This window comes from Orycteropus afer, unplaced genomic scaffold (genome assembly GCF_000298275.1).
Source record: "Orycteropus afer afer isolate SDZICR_OR568_19922 unplaced genomic scaffold, OryAfe1.0 scaffold00245, whole genome shotgun sequence".
Classification (NCBI taxonomy): Eukaryota; Metazoa; Chordata; class Mammalia; order Tubulidentata; family Orycteropodidae; genus Orycteropus; species Orycteropus afer.
In genome coordinates this window covers 1,853,610-1,870,737 of record NW_006921832.1, presented here as the reverse complement: position 1 = coordinate 1,870,737, position 17,128 = coordinate 1,853,610, and the positions used below count along the sequence as shown (strand labels likewise).

Genomic DNA, 17,128 nt, shown 5'->3' with positions numbered 1-17,128 from the left:
TGTCTAATGTTCAGAAAGGTCTTATCTTATTCTTTAAGGTGGAACCAAATAAGAGAGAACTTTCCCAGATCATACTTTCAATTAATGGTCAGATCTTTGGACAAGTGAATATTAGTTACTAGGCTCTGTACCGGAAATGCTTTACTTATTGTGTGACAGGTTTATGGGATGTGGTTCAGGGCATAGGGAGAAGCACTCACAGTTCTTTGTCACCATCAAGCCAGAAGGACCATTTCTGCTTAATACTCACTTCTGTGGTTCAGTGGTCGAGTTCTCACTTTCCATGTAGGATACCCAGATTTGATCCTTGGCTAATGTACTTCATATGCAGCCAGCTACTACTCATCTATCAGTGGAGGCTTGGGTGTTGCTATGATGCTGAGTAAGTTTCTGTGGTATTTCCAGACTAGCAGTCTAGGAAGAAAGGCCTGGCAATCTACTTCCAAAAGTCAGCCAGTGAAAACCCTATGGATCAAAATTGTCTGATCTGCAACTGCTACTGGGGATGGTGCAGGGCTGGGCAACATTTTGTTGCATTGTTCACAGGGTTACCATGAGTTGGGGCCAACTGAACATCAGCTAACAACAGCAACCTATTTCTGTTATCCCATTGAATGTTTTCAGTTGAAAATTCCAGCTGCTGGCTGTGTGCTTTAGTAGAAGTTGTCTGACCTTGGACATGCAAGGTGGACAGCAGTGGGGAGATGCTGAACGTGGAGAGGCCACTGCAATGATCCAGACCACAGCTCAGAGGGCCTGCTTTGGGCAGTGTGAGGCTGGAGGGGCACAGGCTGAAAGGACTGGATTAGGAGCAACATTTCATACATCTTGAAGGAATAGTCAGCTAGACATGGGAGCTGCCTAGATATGATTGATGAAAGAGAAGGGTAAGTCAATGACTTTGAAAAGGAGAGAGTATTTTTAGATTTGATTTGCAGTAAACTCAAGCTTCAGAGACATTAGGAAAAGGGGCTTTAGGGAGTTGAAGTTGAACTTGGAATAGTTCACTATGCAAACAGATCACTGAACAACCAAGAAAGGATATGGCTATTGTCTGGGTTGTTAGCGCCTATTTTCATGACCTAGACACAACACTCTGACATTGTGAACTCCAGCTGTTTAGCTTTTTATTCATTACTTCCTTCCTTTTAAAATGCTTATTGGTGCCGAGTGACTCATCCAGCCAAGTGCAGACTATCTGAAATATTAATAGGTGGGAAGAGGAGGGATGCCAAAGGGAGGAACTCTGGCACGATGACCCGTATCAACACACCGCTGATGGTTTTGGTTAATGAAGTTCCCGTTTGCTACTGGCAGACTGAGAGCTCCCAGGGAGCAGGACCTGGCCATTCATCTCTGTGTCTCCAGTATCTCCTGCCTAGTGCTCAGTAGAGGGTTTCTTGAATTTGAAATTGCTCCAACAGCGATCTAATTTTAGGGCAATCCTTTTGAGTGCAGTAAAACTGCTTTGGGGGTAGTGGTAGTATTCTCACCTTCCATGCAGGAGACCTGGGTTCAATTCTAGGCCGATGAACTTCATGAGCAGCCTCCACTCAGCTGCCAGTGGAGGCTTGCATATTGCTATGATGTTGAACAGGTTTCAACAGAGTTTCCAGACTAAGAGGCACTAGAGAGAAAGGTCTGGTGACCTACTCCCAAAAATTAGTCAGTGAAAACCCTATGGATCACAATGGTCTGATCTACATGGGGATGGTGCAGGACCAGGCAGCATTTTGTTCCATTGGGCATGGGGTAGTCATGAGTTGGGAGCCAACTCGAGGGCAGCTAACAAAAGCAAAACTCTTTACTATTGCATGTGGATATTTAGTGAGCATAGAAATAATCATACAATAAATCAAAACACCAAACTCATTGCCGTTGAGTTGGATCCGACTTATAGCGACCCCTCCTTGAGTTTCCAAGGCAGTTTCACTATGGAAGTAGATTGCCCAATCTTCCTTCGGAGGAGTGGCTGGTGGGTTTGAACCACCAGCCTTCTGGTTAGCAGTTAAATGCCTTAGGCACTAGGCCAACAGAGGCCCCAATAATACAATAACCAAAAACCAAACTCAATGCTGTGGAGTCGGATCCAACTCATAGCGACCCCTCCTTGGGTTTCCATGGCAGTATCATACGGAAGTAGATTGCCCAACCTTCCTTCTGAGGAGTGGCTGGTGGGTTTGAATCGCCTGCCTTCTGGTTAGCAGTCAAATGCCTTAGGTACTATGCTACTAGAACTCCTAATAATACAATAGTACTTAAATATTTTGTAATTCTTCCGTGTTTTCATTTCCTTTGAATCTTTTCAATATTATATCTCAGATCATTTAGACTGGCAGACCAAAAGACCAGAACAGGTCTGTTCTGGCTCAGAACTGAGGGACCCTTATTGCCCCAAGCCCTAGACCCCAGATCCAAGTTCTCAGAAGTCAGTGATGAAGCTGTCATCATAAGAAAGCATTGCTTGTGAATTTATGTAGATTTGAGCAGAGACCAAGTTGAGGCATTTGACTTCTGTCTTAGTTCTCTAGTGCTGCTATAACAGAAACACCACAAGTGGTTGTCTTTAACAAACTGAAATTTATTCTCTCACAGTTCAGGAGGTTAGAGTTGACTTCAGGGCACCAGCTCTAGGGGAAGGCTTTCTCCCTTTCTCAGTTCTGGAGGAAGGTCCCTGCCTCAGCTTCTCTACCATCCTTGGTTTCCTTGGAGATCTCTAGTGGCACCTATCTTTATCTTATTTGTGCTTGCTTTTCTATGCGTAAAGTACTCTTTCTATATTTCAAAAGTGATTGGCTTAAGATACATCCTACACTGATATGGTCTCATTAACATGTTGTTGTTGTTATGTGCCTTCGAGTTGGACCTGACTCATTATAACCCCTCCTTGGGTTTCAGAGGAGGTATCTCTACAGAAGTAGATTGGCCAATGTTCCTTCCGAGGAGTGGCTGGTGGATTTGAACCACCAGCCTTCGGTCAGCAGTCAAGTGCCTTAGGCGCTATGCTACCAGAGCTCCTAGCAAAGAAAATCCTATTCCCAAGAGGGATTATATCCACAGGTATAGGAATTAGGATTAAGACACCTCTTTTTTGGGGGACACAATTCAGTTCCTAACACCTTCAAGTTCCTTTGTGACCAAACAGCTGTTGGTGGTTTCCTCCAGAGGGCCCTAGAGCATGTAGGCTGGGCTGGCATGAGTCTGGAATGGACAGGAGCACCAGGCAGGCATCCTGTGTGGGCACTCACCAGCCAAGGCCCTTTCTGACCTTCTGATAGACAGGGTTCTCTAAGTCCTTTACTGTCATCTATAAAACGAGGCAATTTGACTAGTTCATCTTAAAACCCCTTCTAGCTCCAAGGTTCCACGATTCCATAGTTTTATGGAAATGATTTTATACACTGAAGCAAATCACTGGATGGGTAGATTCATTTTATAATTAGAAAAAGAAGGTTTTTAGTGACAGCAGGAGACAGGCAGACTTCCCTTCCCAGTGGGAAGTGTTCAAAGACATTTTTGGTCATTGCTTGGACCTGGAAAGGTCTTTTCCTTCTGACATGAGGTTATGCATGGTATTTGGGTCCCAAGCTCACAGAGCACAGTTTCTCCTGAACATGTTTTCTAAAGTCCAGCACAGCACTCAGGGGGCTCTGTTGCAGGCCCAGCAGTGAGATTATGTCTGAGGAATTCCTGTCTTGAGGTCCCCTAGTTCCTTGGGTATGAGGCAGGGGTCCCAACAGGGAGGTGGCTGGTGGTGAAGAGGGGACCCAGGATTGAGGGTAGGTTTCCTGCTTGTGGAAAGCATTGCTCTTCTCTCCTTTCCAGCACTCCTGGCACTGCCTGTTTTCCCCTCCCCCATTCTGTCCCAGCTACCATGATGGCATTTTTTCTCTCAATGAAGCTCCAAAGTCTGCTTCCACCCTGTCTAGTCAGCTCCTTTGCTATTGAAGATTTCTGTGGGTTTTTAGTGCTAGTGAAAAGGAGAAGTGGAGAGTTAATATTTGCATATTGGAGAATGTAAATTTCAAGATGTTTTAACAATAAACATCTCCATGGCTCTTGCAGAGCCAGGAAATAATCTCCTACTTCTCTGTATTTTCTCCTCCCTTACCCCTCTCTTTTTTGTTAATCGTTGCAACTCCCCCCCCCCCAACACCTTAAGATCTAAGGTCTTCTTCCTAGGACTAGTGACTTAGGATTTCTTTCTAACCCAAGGAGGGGTCGCTATGAGTTGGATCCGACTCCACAGCATTGAGTTTGGTTTTTGGTTATTGTATTCATCCACTCAGTGTGGCTCTCACACCTTCTCTTTACATTCAGAGCAAGTGACCACCAGAAGAGACTAGTGTGTCTGTTAGTGCTGTGAGGGCCAAAGAGCCATTTCATTCAGAGAAAAACCAACAAGTTCTGCTCTTGACCACAAGAAATCTGTCCTAGATGTTTCAGAGAGGATGCAAAAGAAAAGTATGAAAATCTCACCAAGGATATCTATGCAGCTGGAGGCAGGAGTGAATGGGTTTCACCTCACCACCACAATGAGCTTACCCTTGGAGATCCCTTCCCAGACTGTTGCAGTGGGAGGGGGAGGTAGACCGGGCTGGGTTTGAAATAAGCAACTTTTACAGTGATAAAGTAATTTTCTTCTAATCTTAGTTCCCGATTTTTTTTTCTTTTAAATCAGAGATGAGTTTTGAATTTTATCAAATAACTTTTCATTATCTACTAAAGTAATGATAAGGTTTTTCTTACTTGACCTGTTGATAGATATATTGAGTTAGTAGCTTTCCTGTATCCTAACCCAGCACTATATTCCTGCGTACATTTTTCTCCAAAGAGTGTGCTGGCTTCTTTCATAAACTGTAGATTTTGATTTGATGGTATTTGATTTAGGATTTTCTTTTGTCTAAATGAGATGAGTGTATTCTTCCTCTTTTTTTTCTTCCCTCTTATACTATTTTTATCAGACCTTGAATGGTCTAAGTGTAAAAGGGCCTTGTTCCCTATCTGTGAGGGAGGATCTGCTATGTTATGGGGGAAGGGAGTGGAAATCCAAGTGAGCCCAGCAGAAGAAATGGGAGTTGCTAATACAAGTGTGGGAGCTCTGGTAGCATAGTGGCTAAGACACTTGCCTGCTAACCAGACGGCTGGCGGTTCAAACCCACCAGCCACTCCTCGGAAGGAACACGCCCCACATTTCTGAAGCTGAAAGAACTGAGGAAAAAATTTAACCCTTGAGTTGCAATATTGAAAGATTCTATGGGCAAAATAGACGGCTGGCGGTTCAAACCCACCAGCCACTCCTCGGAAGGAAGGTTGGGCAATCCTACTTCCGTAGTGATACTGCCTCGGAAACCCAAGGAGGGGTCGCTATGAGTCGGGGTCGACTCGACGGCACATAACAACAACAACAACAATACAAGTGTAGGAGTTCTGGTGGGTGCAGTGGTTAAGGCATTTGGCTGCTAACGAAAAGGTCAGCGTTTGAACCCACCGGTTGTTCTGCAAGAGAAAAATGAGACCGTCTGCTTCCATAAAGACTTACAGCCTTGTAAACCCTATGGGGCAGTTCTACTCTGTCCTATAGGGTCACTGTAAGTCGGAATCCACTCAGCAGCATACAACAACACAAGTGTGCAAGATTGATGGATGCTTAGAAAACTGTAAATGTTTGGCTTTGGCAAATAAGCCATAATCTGCAGTTAACATTGGGAGCCTTGGGGAGGGCCCTGTCACAAAAAGTGATTACTCCCTGACTCATTCAAAGGCCTCATCCATAGGTTTATAGCCAGGAACTAAATGGTGCACCTTTATCTTGCTTTGAAGGTCTCAACATATGCACTAGTGGAAGTGCCACCTCATGTGAAGAGTGTCTGCTCATCCATCCAAAATGTGCCTGGTGCTCCAAAGAGGTATGTAGGGCAGGGGCAGAAAGGAAGGAGTGCCGTGGAGGGTGGGCTAACTGCAGCACATAGGTTGACTGTACATAAATAGTATGTGCTGATTCTGGAGTTCCTGGGTGGTGCAACAGTTAACATGTTTGGCTGCTAACCAAAAGGCTGGAGATTCAAGTCTACCTAGAGGCACCTTGGAAGAAAGGCCTGGTGATCCACTTCTGAAATATCGTTCACTGAAAACCCTGTGATGCACAGTGCTACTCTGACACACATGGGGCCACCAGGAGTTGGAATTGACTTCACAGCAGCTGGCGCAGATTCTGCAAGCTGCCTCTTCCACTTCCACCCAGTTTACTGAAGAAGGAAAAGCTGTATTTTTATGAAATAATAAGTTAAATTGGGTTTCTTATACTGTTGGATGTGTTAATCCTGTTTTAGGGAGACAAGACCTTATTTCCTTTTGCAAGGGAGTCAATTATGACTCTTCTCTAGTTGTCTCCTCTTTAGTATAAGAACTCCAAGACACACAGAGTTTGTAAAGTGACTTTGTTGCATAACATGTGTTCTGGTTACCTAGTGCCGCTCTGACAGGAATATACCACAAATGGGATGGCCTTAACAAACAGGAGTTTATTCTCTTACAGTTCGGAGGCATTAAATCCAAGTTCAAAGTGCCAGGCTCTAGGGGCTGGGTGAAAGCCCCTCAACCTTGGGCTTCAGCTCTGCCACTTGCTCCTGGCCCACTGAAGCTAGAGGCATCTCTTCACTCAGGCAGCTACTGGCTGCTGAGGCTAACAAGCCCAAGGTTGACAAATAAAATGGCACAGTCCCGATGTTACCAAACCACGTGACAGGCCATTAATTTAAGTCCATTGTAAGTCCCAAGGTTGGCAGAGCATGGCAGGCTGCTGAACAATGACATGGCTACATGCAGGGTCCAAGCATGCCATAAGCTGGAGACCATTCCCAAAGCTGCTGCTTATATACAAGAAGCAGACCACATACTCAAAGCAGGTACTCAGCAGCTCCAGTAGATTCCACCATGGAGTTAATTACCAATCTCATCATGGGGAATAACTACATTCAGCTTCCCAGCCACTCAACCAGGCCCAGCTGAGTTGCACTCAAACATAACCACCACATCATGTTATAAAACATCCCTGAGTGGGTGGTGTGTTGGTGGATGTATGTCATCTTAGTGTGGCCTATTTGAGGATAACCCAAAACCAAACCCATTGCCATTGAGTCAGTTATGACTCATAGTGACCTCCAGTGACTTTCCAAGGCTATAAATCTTTATGGAAGTAGATTGCCTCATCTTCCTCCTGAAAGCAGCTGGTGGGTTTGAACCACTGATTTCCTGGTTAGCAGCCAAATGCCTTACCCACTACTCCACCAGAGCTCCTTTATTTGAGGATATATATTATAAATTGAGCTTTAAGTGATGATCTTATTTTTCAATGATGACTGCTGTTTCTTTAAATCCTATAGGGAGGGATGTAAATTTTGAGCAGTGTTAGGTACCTTGCCATCATAAAACAATACAAAATCTTAGGACTTGGTGGGCCAGTAAAGAAATGCTCAACTCCTAAACTTCCTATCTTATAGGAGATGTTGGAGGCACTTTTCTAAACTATTGTTAGAACCAGAATGCTAGCCCTCCTTTCACTTACGCATCGTTAAAGTTATTTGACAAAAGAACCCCAGACTTGCTGATTTGGATAGACTATGTCTCAGCAGGTCAGGGTGTGGCCTCTATCAGTAGAACCAAGATATGGCTCCTGGGAGGGCGGGCTTATTCTTCATGAAGGGAGCCTTAGAGGTCTAGTGATTTCTTTAACTATGTCTACAAATGATCATGGGTGGGAAGGGGATACTACTAGGTCCACACACTTACTACATAGCATCTCTAATTCTCACAACAGCTCTATAAGATGGATGATAATATTCCCGTTTTTTTTACTGAAAAACTCATGAGGTTCAGATCAGAGAGGTATTGAAAAACTCATGAAGTTCAGATAGGTAAAGTGACTTGTTCAAGGCCACAGAAGTATGCCAAAGCTTGAATCTGCCTAGTTGAACTTCTGAGCCCAAACTCTTTCCCCCAGGCTACACTGCTTCTTGATGCATGAACTCCCTAGACCTTTTTCCAACAGGGAGTAAGATCACTAAACAAATTAATTTAAGAGAGGAATCTCCCCCATATATAAAAGCTTACTGTAATTGTGTCAAATTGCAGTGTGTTTGTTATCTGGGGGCTTCAGATGCTTCAGATTTACCCTTTGGCTGCAGGACCAAAGCCACCAGATTCTCACCTACTCTGAGATCAGGATGTGGGGGCTGTTTCCTGGCCCTCCCTTGTCAGCACTGCAGACCTCAGTTCTCACCTCTTATCTTCCTTGACACACTCCTGGGCACTTCCAGCCAGTGCTGTTCCTCCTGCCTCTCAAGCAGCTTAAACCCTCATGATGCTGTTTGTGCTGCACGATATGAAACATTCCACAAACTCCAGTGGGTAGTCCGTTTTGTCCATCATTTTTTTAAGTGAAAAATATGTCCCTTCCATAAGATTGTAAGTTTCATAGCCCAGTAGCTGTCACGAGGAAAGTGCATGGACAAGTGTGCGTGGATGATTTTGTGGGTAGACCCAGGAGCAGCTCACATTACCACATACATGTATGGTTACGACGGCACTTGACCACACTTATTCTGTCTTGTGAAAGGAAAGAAGCTGACCAAAAACTTCCCAAACTTTCTAAACCCAGCTCTCTGAAACATATTCAGGCCCTGAGAAAAGTTTGCCCCACAGAAGAAGGAAGCTGTGTTCCAGTGAAGGAATCATAAGAAGTTTTTCTGCCAAGAATGAGGCTGTGGATAAACATAGAGGAAGCCAATGGGCTGGAGAGACCTAGTGTGGGCTGGGACAGTAATAACACAGTGAGAACTAGAACTGAATAACTGTGTGTCCAGGAAGAAAGAGAGAAGTAATTTGGTAGACCAGCAACCTGTACTATTGGCAGGGAGGCCACTGTGGCTTGCAGAAGCGTTACAGTTTAAGAGAAATAGGCAGGGCTGAGGGACTGGTGCTCCCTGTGAAGCTAGAAAGCAGATTTGTTGAGGGTGAAAGGGGAGACAGGAGATACACTCAGGGCTAGGGAAGTGGGGAGATTGTTAGGGTGTAAAAGCAAGAGCCTTGAGTGATATGGCCATGGCCAGTGCTAGGCTGCTCTGGCATCAGGAAGAGGGAGGAAGGGTGAATGCAAGGAGTCCAGTGGGTCACCACCGTGGAAGCTGAACTCTCAAGGGAAGAGGAACAGTGAAGCTGGAGGCTGAACTATTTGAATGGGTGGAAATTGGGTCTGGGGGTGGAAGAAGACTCATGAGGGTGGAAGAAGACTGATGAAGCCCAGGCTGAGGTAAGAGGTCTTGGTCTTTTGAGGTTGATGTGGAAAAAGGGGGATGAAAGGGCCAGTTGGATTAGAGGCAGGAACATTAGGAGAAAGTTTAGAGGCTGGGAAGCAAGACAGGGAAATCATAGTGGCAGGAAAAGTAGAGAAGATACTATGTTTTCCTTTGTGCTGGTGAAGAAATGAAAAAATATCTACATTTGATACAGCTCATACTAAAATCTAAGATGTGTTAAGAGACTCATTAATTTGTAGTCAGATTAAATAAAAATACCCTTGGCCTATTGTAGATGTTTCATAAATATTTGTCCAGTGAATGAAATAAGCCTGTTGAAAGCTGGTGGAGAGATTGCTGTATCTGCCAAGCAGGGAGTGTATGTGGAAATGTGTTGCTAGCACAAAAATTTTAGATTGTCATCAGTTACCTGTTCTCCCATACCACTCTCTAGCACCTCTGTTTGATAAACAAAGTATGCAGGGTTGATACAATGTTATGATAAATCCTCAAGGCCTCTACCTTGTGGGGATTATGGTTGCAGTTTTGGCTGGTTCAAAGGCCTGGCCCTGCCATATCCCAGTGGGGCTGTTAAGCCCCAGAGAGCAGCCAGCTCCCCACCTGTGCCCACTTGGCTGCCTATCTCCTTCCTGCTTACCAGTTTGTTCTTCCCGCTTCACCCTGGGGATCGGGTCTGTCTGCCTCCTTTCTTACATGGGTTCCTCTTCTCCTGGGACCTGCACTTTCTCCATTCTTCCACGCTGCTGTTTCAGAAATAAAAAGAAACCCACCCTTCCCCCCAAACAACCACCCACTTCATTTGAGAGCTTTTACCTTTGGTAGCAGTAGGCAGTTGTTTTTGTTGTTGTTATGTACTGTCGAGTCGGACCCGACTCATAGCGACCCCTCCTTGGGTTTCTGAGGCAGTATCACTACGGAAGTAGATTGCCCCATTTTCCTTCCGAGGAGTGGCTAGTGGGTTTGAACCGCCAGCCTTCTGGTTAGCAGTGAAGTGCCTTAGGCACTGTATTCAAATAAAGTCATGCCTTGTGTGGCACAGGCAGTGAATCTGCATGCACGGCCGTGATGCCACACTGCTACCAACCAGCTGAGCATTGGCTTTGACTGCAGGGAAACAGATTTTGATGAACAAAATATGCAGGGTTGATAACAATGTTATGATAAATATTACAACTCATTAGGGGAAAAAAAAACCCAAACCAGTTGCCCTCAATTTGAGTCACAGTGGAACTATGCTCCATAGGGTTTTGCTAGTGATCTAAGGAAGTAGATAACCAGGCCTTTCTTCTGAGTGGCCTCGACCCACCAACCGTTTGCTTCACAGTGACTAACCAAAAGTCAAACCTACTCCCATCGAGTTGATTCTGACACGTAGTGACCCTATAGGACAGACTAGGACTGCCCCATGGGGTTTTCAAGGCTGTAAATCTTTATAGAAGCAGACTGCCTTATCTTTCTCCCGTGGAGTAGCTGGTGGGTTCAAACTGCTGACTTTTTGGTTAGGAGCCAAATGCTTTAACCACTATGCCACCAGGGCTCCTTCCCAGGGACTCCACAACTCATTATCCTCCACGTAATAGGTGATGGAGCAGAGTGGAGGAGGGGGTTACAGTTTAGAAGCACCGGTGTTATGACAAACTAAAAGCTGTCTAAATTTGGAGCACCTCCCTTTTCTTTTGACATTACTACATAGTGATCATAAGCCACAAAGAATGTTAAAGTTTCTGTTCTCTTGATAGACTAGCCTGTAATGTAGGTACCCTGTATGCAGTCTTTGGATAGGTTGATGAGGATATTTCCAGGGCCTATGGACAGGTGCTTTGTTAATCTACTGAAACCTATTCCTGCATGGAATACTGGGAGCATCTGCAAGCAATTGGGCTGTGGCCCAGTAGAAGTCCATCCTGAAGGTAGATTCCATTTCTCCATGTTGAGATCAAGTCTGCCCTCTTCTTCCATGAAGAGTAGATACCTCCATACCTGTTTGTTTGTATCAATATGCTATTTATCACCTAAGTTTGATAGGTAGGGGGAGGTCTCTGCATCTTGGGCAGCAAAGTCCTACTAAATCAGAGGGATGGATGGGCGTTGTGGGCCCAGAGTTAGTTTCCTGCTGCAGAATTGAGCGGTGACCTTGGCTGAAGTGGGAAGTAGTGCTACAAAGAGCACTGAACTTAGATCCAGGAAACTGAGATCAGACAAACTCAAACTTCGTGGGCAAACTTAGCCATGAATTTAGACACCTGGCCTGTATTAGTTGCCGATGACTGCCATAACAAAGTACCACAGACTGGGTGGCTTAGAAAAACAGAAATTTATTGTCTCACCTTTCAGGAGTCTAAAAGTCCTAAATCAGAATGTCAGTTGAGTTGATTACTTCTGAGGCTTTGAGAGAGAATCTGAAGCCTCTCTTCTAGCTTCTGGTGACAGCCGGCAATCCTTGAAGTTCTTTGATTTAGAGGTGCATCAGCCTACCCTTTGCTCTGTCTTCACATGGCTGTCTTCCCTCTATGTATATCTACAGCTCTTCTCCCCTTTTATAAGGGCACTGCTCAAACTGAACCCACCCTATTCTAGTATGACCCAATGTTATCTCAACTGATAATATCTTCCAAGACTCTATTTCCAAACAAGGTCACATTTACAGATATCTGAGGTTAAGACTTCAGCATATCTTTCTTGAGGGACACAATTCAATTTATGACATAGGCCTCTGACTTCTCACCTGTAGAAGTGAGGGGTTGGCACCAGGCAATGCATCAAAAGGGCTCTCCCCTTTGGAATTTGTTATATTCTGAAACCTAGCAGGGGGCCAGGCTGTAAAGTCCTCCAGGGACAGAAAACTCATAGCACATCAGACATAAGGGTGGCATTCCTGTGAGAATTTTCTTAATCATGAATCTTCCTTTTCCTCAAAGGTTAATGATTTGAGACATCTATATTCATTGAATCTGGAGTTTGGAAATGTAGGTATCTTGAGACATTTTCTTTATTTATAGTCTTTGTGTACCTGGAAGGTCATAACCATCACAAGATATGCTCCCAGTCTCTGTGGTTTTGGTTTCCTCTCTTTAAATATGCATATGTCCTTATTCAAAATTAAAATAGCAAGAGAGGAGTTCAGGGGAATAGAGGAAAGGCTCATGAGCTTGCTGGGTTATCACTCCCCATTGGGGGCTTCAGCAACCTCTGCTCTTTCTAGGGAAATAAGAATTTGTGGCTAGAAATTAGTCATGGTCATTTTCAGGCTCCATGTGTGAGAAGTCTTTAACTCTTGTGGAAATCCCACTGTTGAAGTGGATGCTTTCAGCATGACTAAGAAGCTGAGAGGAAGTTTGCTGCTGATGCTGGGGTCCATTTGGTGGGGTGATGTCACAGTGATTCACCTGAAGCACATTGCCAAGGCTGTGGATGAAGAAGTGCAACTGCCTCCTGCTCAGAGCAAACCAGACCAAATTTCTTCCAGTGTGCGAGCTGGAACAAGTCTCTTTAGAACTGCCATGCCCGGTGGGTGGTACCTCAGCTGGTATCTGTGAGGTCCCATAGCTCCAGGACAATGACAGGACTCCATATATGGGTCAAGATATCTCAAAGGCTGTCAAGAATCAATGAAACTATTGGGCCTGTCCTTAGTAGCAAGGAACAGAACTTTGTGAAATAAGTGAAGACTAACAAACTGATGATAGAGAAGGAGGGCACTGAGAATAAACCTAAATTTGGTACAGATGCCACACCAGGGTGTCCCTTCCTGTTTGTAAAGCTGGAGCTGCTGAAAAGGGGCTTCCCCTGTACAATCACATTGCTGGTGGGGTTGGTACTCATACAGTTTACCCTGTCAGTTGCAGCTTTCGATATGATCTGTGGTGGCTCTCATAATGGCTGCAAGGTGACATTGTAGGAGTTCATGAACCACCCTGTTGGTGCAGCAGATTTTAAGAATGTGATGTGAATTGAATCTGAGGTTTACCACAACCTAAAGAATGTGATTAAGGAGAAATGAAGGAAAGATGCTATCAATGAGGGGAATGAACAGGGCTGTGCTCCTAACATCCAAGAGAATAAAGAAGGCTTGTTGCTCCAAGAGTACAGTTGAGAAAGCCAGCTCCACTGATGTGGCTGCCTCTGAGTTCTTCAGATCTAGGAAGGCTGACCTGAACTTTAAGTGTGCTGGTAACCCCAGGAGGTGCCTCCACCCAGACCAGCAGGTGACTCAGTAGAAGTCCTTCATCAAGGACTAGTAGTGTCTATGGGAAAATATCTTTAGCCAAGATGACTGAGAAGCTGAGATGAAGTTTGCTGCTAATGCAGGGGTCCATTTGGTGGGGTGATATCACGGTGATTAACCTGAAGCCCATTGCCAAGGCTGTGGATGAAGAAGCATGTAACTGTCTCCTGTTTAGAGCAAACCAGACCAAATTTCTTCCAGTGTGCAAGTTGGCTCAGACCAATGGGTGAGTGTCAAGGATTCCCAAAGCTCTCAGGAGATGGAAGATACTTTCATTGCCAACCTTTTGGTGGGGCTCTGCACGGGACTGATGAAGACAGACACACTTGACAATCTGAGCACCGGTCCAGGTACAACCAAAACCAAAACCAAACACACTGCCATCAAGTCAATTCCAACTCATAGTGACCCCTATTGGGTTTCCAAGGTGGTAAATCTTTACAGAAGTAGATTGCCCAGTCTTGCCTCCATGGAGTGGTTGGTGGGTTTGAACCACCAGACTTCTGGTTAGCAGTGAGATGCCTTAGTCACTGTGCTACCAGAGCTCCTTCAGGGACAACTAGTTCTTTAGAATTGGAGTTGATGAACAGCAAAGCCCAGTTTGCCAGTGAGAAGAAGTTCAGAGATTCTTTAGCTAAGTAAGTAAGCTTTGGGCAGGCAAGCCTTAAGCCCTTCAAGTTCTCGACAGCTAATTAGACATCCACTCTAGGCTCTGCTCCTTAGCTGATCATTACTTATGGGACCCTCAGGTAATTAATGCCACCCCCCCATCTATGTTTTCTTCACTGCTTCATTAGAGCTGCTACAGAATCATCATTTTCTTCCTTTACTCTATACCAAGTGTCTGTGAAGCTACAAATAATTACCTATAATCCTGAGATTGTCACAGGCAAGATCCCCAGGATTTCAATGCAAAAATGAAAATGCATTCAGTTAAAAAACAAATAAACTATCACAGAGGCCCAGAACAATATACCTGGTTTTACTTATTGAAAAATCTTCTTGACTTCTTGGCTTTGAATCTTGCAAGGGTTCTAAAGGACACTGACTAGTCAATACTAGGGTAACTTAGACTATAATGAAGGAGGGGCCCCTGAGTGCTACGCCTCTTCCAGCAGCCTGGTTTCTAACAAAAGGGTCAAGGGATACTTGGCTCATCTGAGACCTTCTGGCAAAGTGTTACCAAGGGGAGAAGATGAGATCCGTATCCTAACTCCTCCAGCTGTTACGAGGATTATAGAGTACAGCACTGGCATTCAACCAGCAGTCGACCTTATTTTCCACACCTATCAGTGAAAGCTCTGGTAGCGTAGTGCCGAAGGCACTTGACTGCAAACCAGAAGGCTGGCAGTTCAAACCACTCCTCGGAAGGAAGATGGGGCAATCTACTTCCGTAGTGGTACTGCCTCGGAAACCCAAGGAGGGGTCACTGTGAGTTGGGTCTGACTTGATGGCACATAATAACAATAGCAACAAAAAATCAGTGAAAGGGTGTTCAGAGAGAAACCTGGGCTTGCTTTCCCATTAAAAACAAACACACACATGCACAACCTTTTACTGGGGAATGATCAATACTTACAGGCACCATATTTTATAACAAAATATTAATTTTGAAGTTAATGCCCCAAATTAGTTTGGATTATCCTGATACCCAACCATCTCCCAAATCCAATTTAAGGAAAGAAAGATTTTTCTTATCAACATCTTTGTATTAGTCGCTCTGCCCTTAACACATCGTCTTCACATTTTATTTTTCTTTTGAATCCTAATACAGATGCAATTTTATTTTGTTTTCTTCTTAGTATAAATGTTTTATGAAATTTTTCCTTGGTCTTCATAATTATTTGTAATGGCTACAAAGTCTATTAAAGTAATGTACCATATTTTTCTTATCTTTTAGGGATTTAGATTTACAAGCTTACAAGAATATGCTATTGTAAATAACGCTACAGTATATATTTTTTGTTTACTTTTAAAAATTTATTTTTTTTTATTGTGGAGAATATACCCAGCAGATCATGTATCAATTCAATTAATTCTCTGTGTACAATCCAGTGACTTTAATCACATTCTTCCTGTTGTACAACCATTCTCACCCTCCTTTTCTAAATTTTTTCTCTCTCATTTACATAAATTCACTGCCCTCTAAGTTTCCTATCTAACTTTTTGAGTTGCTCTTGTCAATTTGATCCCATAAAGATAGTTCTTGAAAGAGCACAATGCTCAAGACAGACATTCTTTACTAGTTAAGCTAAACTATTACTTGGTTTTAAGAAGATATCAGGTGATATTTTTGGTTTAAGGTTTAAAGATGATCTCAGGGCAATAGTTTCAGGGGTTCATCCAGCCTCCATGGCTCCAGAACATCTACATTCCATGAGATTTTTAAATTCTCTTCTGTATTTTTTCCCTTTTGATCAGGATTCTTCTGCAGAATCTTTAATCAAAACATTCTGTAATGGTAGCCAGGCACCATCCGGTTCTTCTGGTCTCATTGCAAAGGAGGCAGTTGTTAATGGGGACAGTTTGCCACCACATTCCACTTCCCCCTCCTATTCCTGACTCTTTTTTCCTCTGTTGCACCAGGTGAATAGAGATCAATTATTGTACCTTGGATGGCCACTTGTAAGCTTTTAAGAGCCCAGGCACTACACAACGAATTAGGGGGTAGAACAGAAGTACTATACACATTATTAGGCCAGTTAACTGAGCTGTCTCATAAAACTGTGACCCTATACCTGCAAACGAAAGGACCAAATCCCATTAGGTGTTTGGTTATACATAAGCAGCCTGAGCACCTGCTCTTTTTTTGTTATTGTTATAAATAAATATATTTGTTATACCACATTTGTTACTTCCCCTTCTTATAGATGTACAACTTATTGACATCAATTACATTAATTGGCTGTGCAACTCTTACCTTCAATTAATGCAATTTTTCCATCATGTTAAACTGACACTCAGTGCTCTATAAGCTCTTTCCCCCTCCCTTGGCCCCTGGTAATGATTAATAAACTTTAATCTCTGTACATTTACCTGATCCTGTCTTTTTATATAAGGAGCTCTGGTGACGCAGTGCCTAAGGCATTTGACTGCTAACCAGAAGGTTGGCTATTCAAACCCATCAGCTACTCCGTGGAAGGATGATGAGGCAATCTACGTCTGTAAAGATTTACCACCTTGGAGACCCAATGGGGGTCACAGTGAATTGGAATCAACTCAATGGCAGGGTGTTTGGTTTGGTTTAGTCTTTTTATATGAGTGAGGTCATAAAATATTTGCCCTTTCGTCATTGACTTATTTCACTCAGCATCTTGTCTTCAAGCTCCATCCATGTTGTAACATACATCAAGACTTCATTGCTCTTCTGGCTGATAGCATTCCATTGTATATATGCACTACATTTGTTTATCCATACATCCATTGATAGGCATTTAGGTGGTTTCCACATTTTGACTATCGGGAATAATGCTACAGTGAACACTGGTGTACATATTTGCTAAAACAGCAAGAAGGCCACATGTTCTGACCTCCTCTAATCTCACAAGAGGAAGACAGGATTACCAGCAGTAACCCAAGGCCTATT

At 43.8% G+C, this 17,128-nt stretch overlaps 1 protein-coding gene across 1 annotated transcript in view; it reads left to right on the top strand.

Moving 5' to 3' along the window:
• The first annotated feature begins 1,254 nt into the window (after positions 1 to 1,254).
• The window catches only part of ITGB5 (integrin subunit beta 5), a 195,382-nt gene continuing 179,508 nt past the window's right edge, over positions 1,255 to 17,128 (top strand). Inside the window, exons 1-2 of the mRNA XM_042782123.1 lie at positions 1,255 to 1,261; positions 5,824 to 5,909. Of these exons, the coding sequence (XP_042638057.1) occupies positions 1,255 to 1,261; positions 5,824 to 5,909 (93 nt within the window). The remainder of the gene's footprint in view (positions 1,262 to 5,823; positions 5,910 to 17,128) is intronic.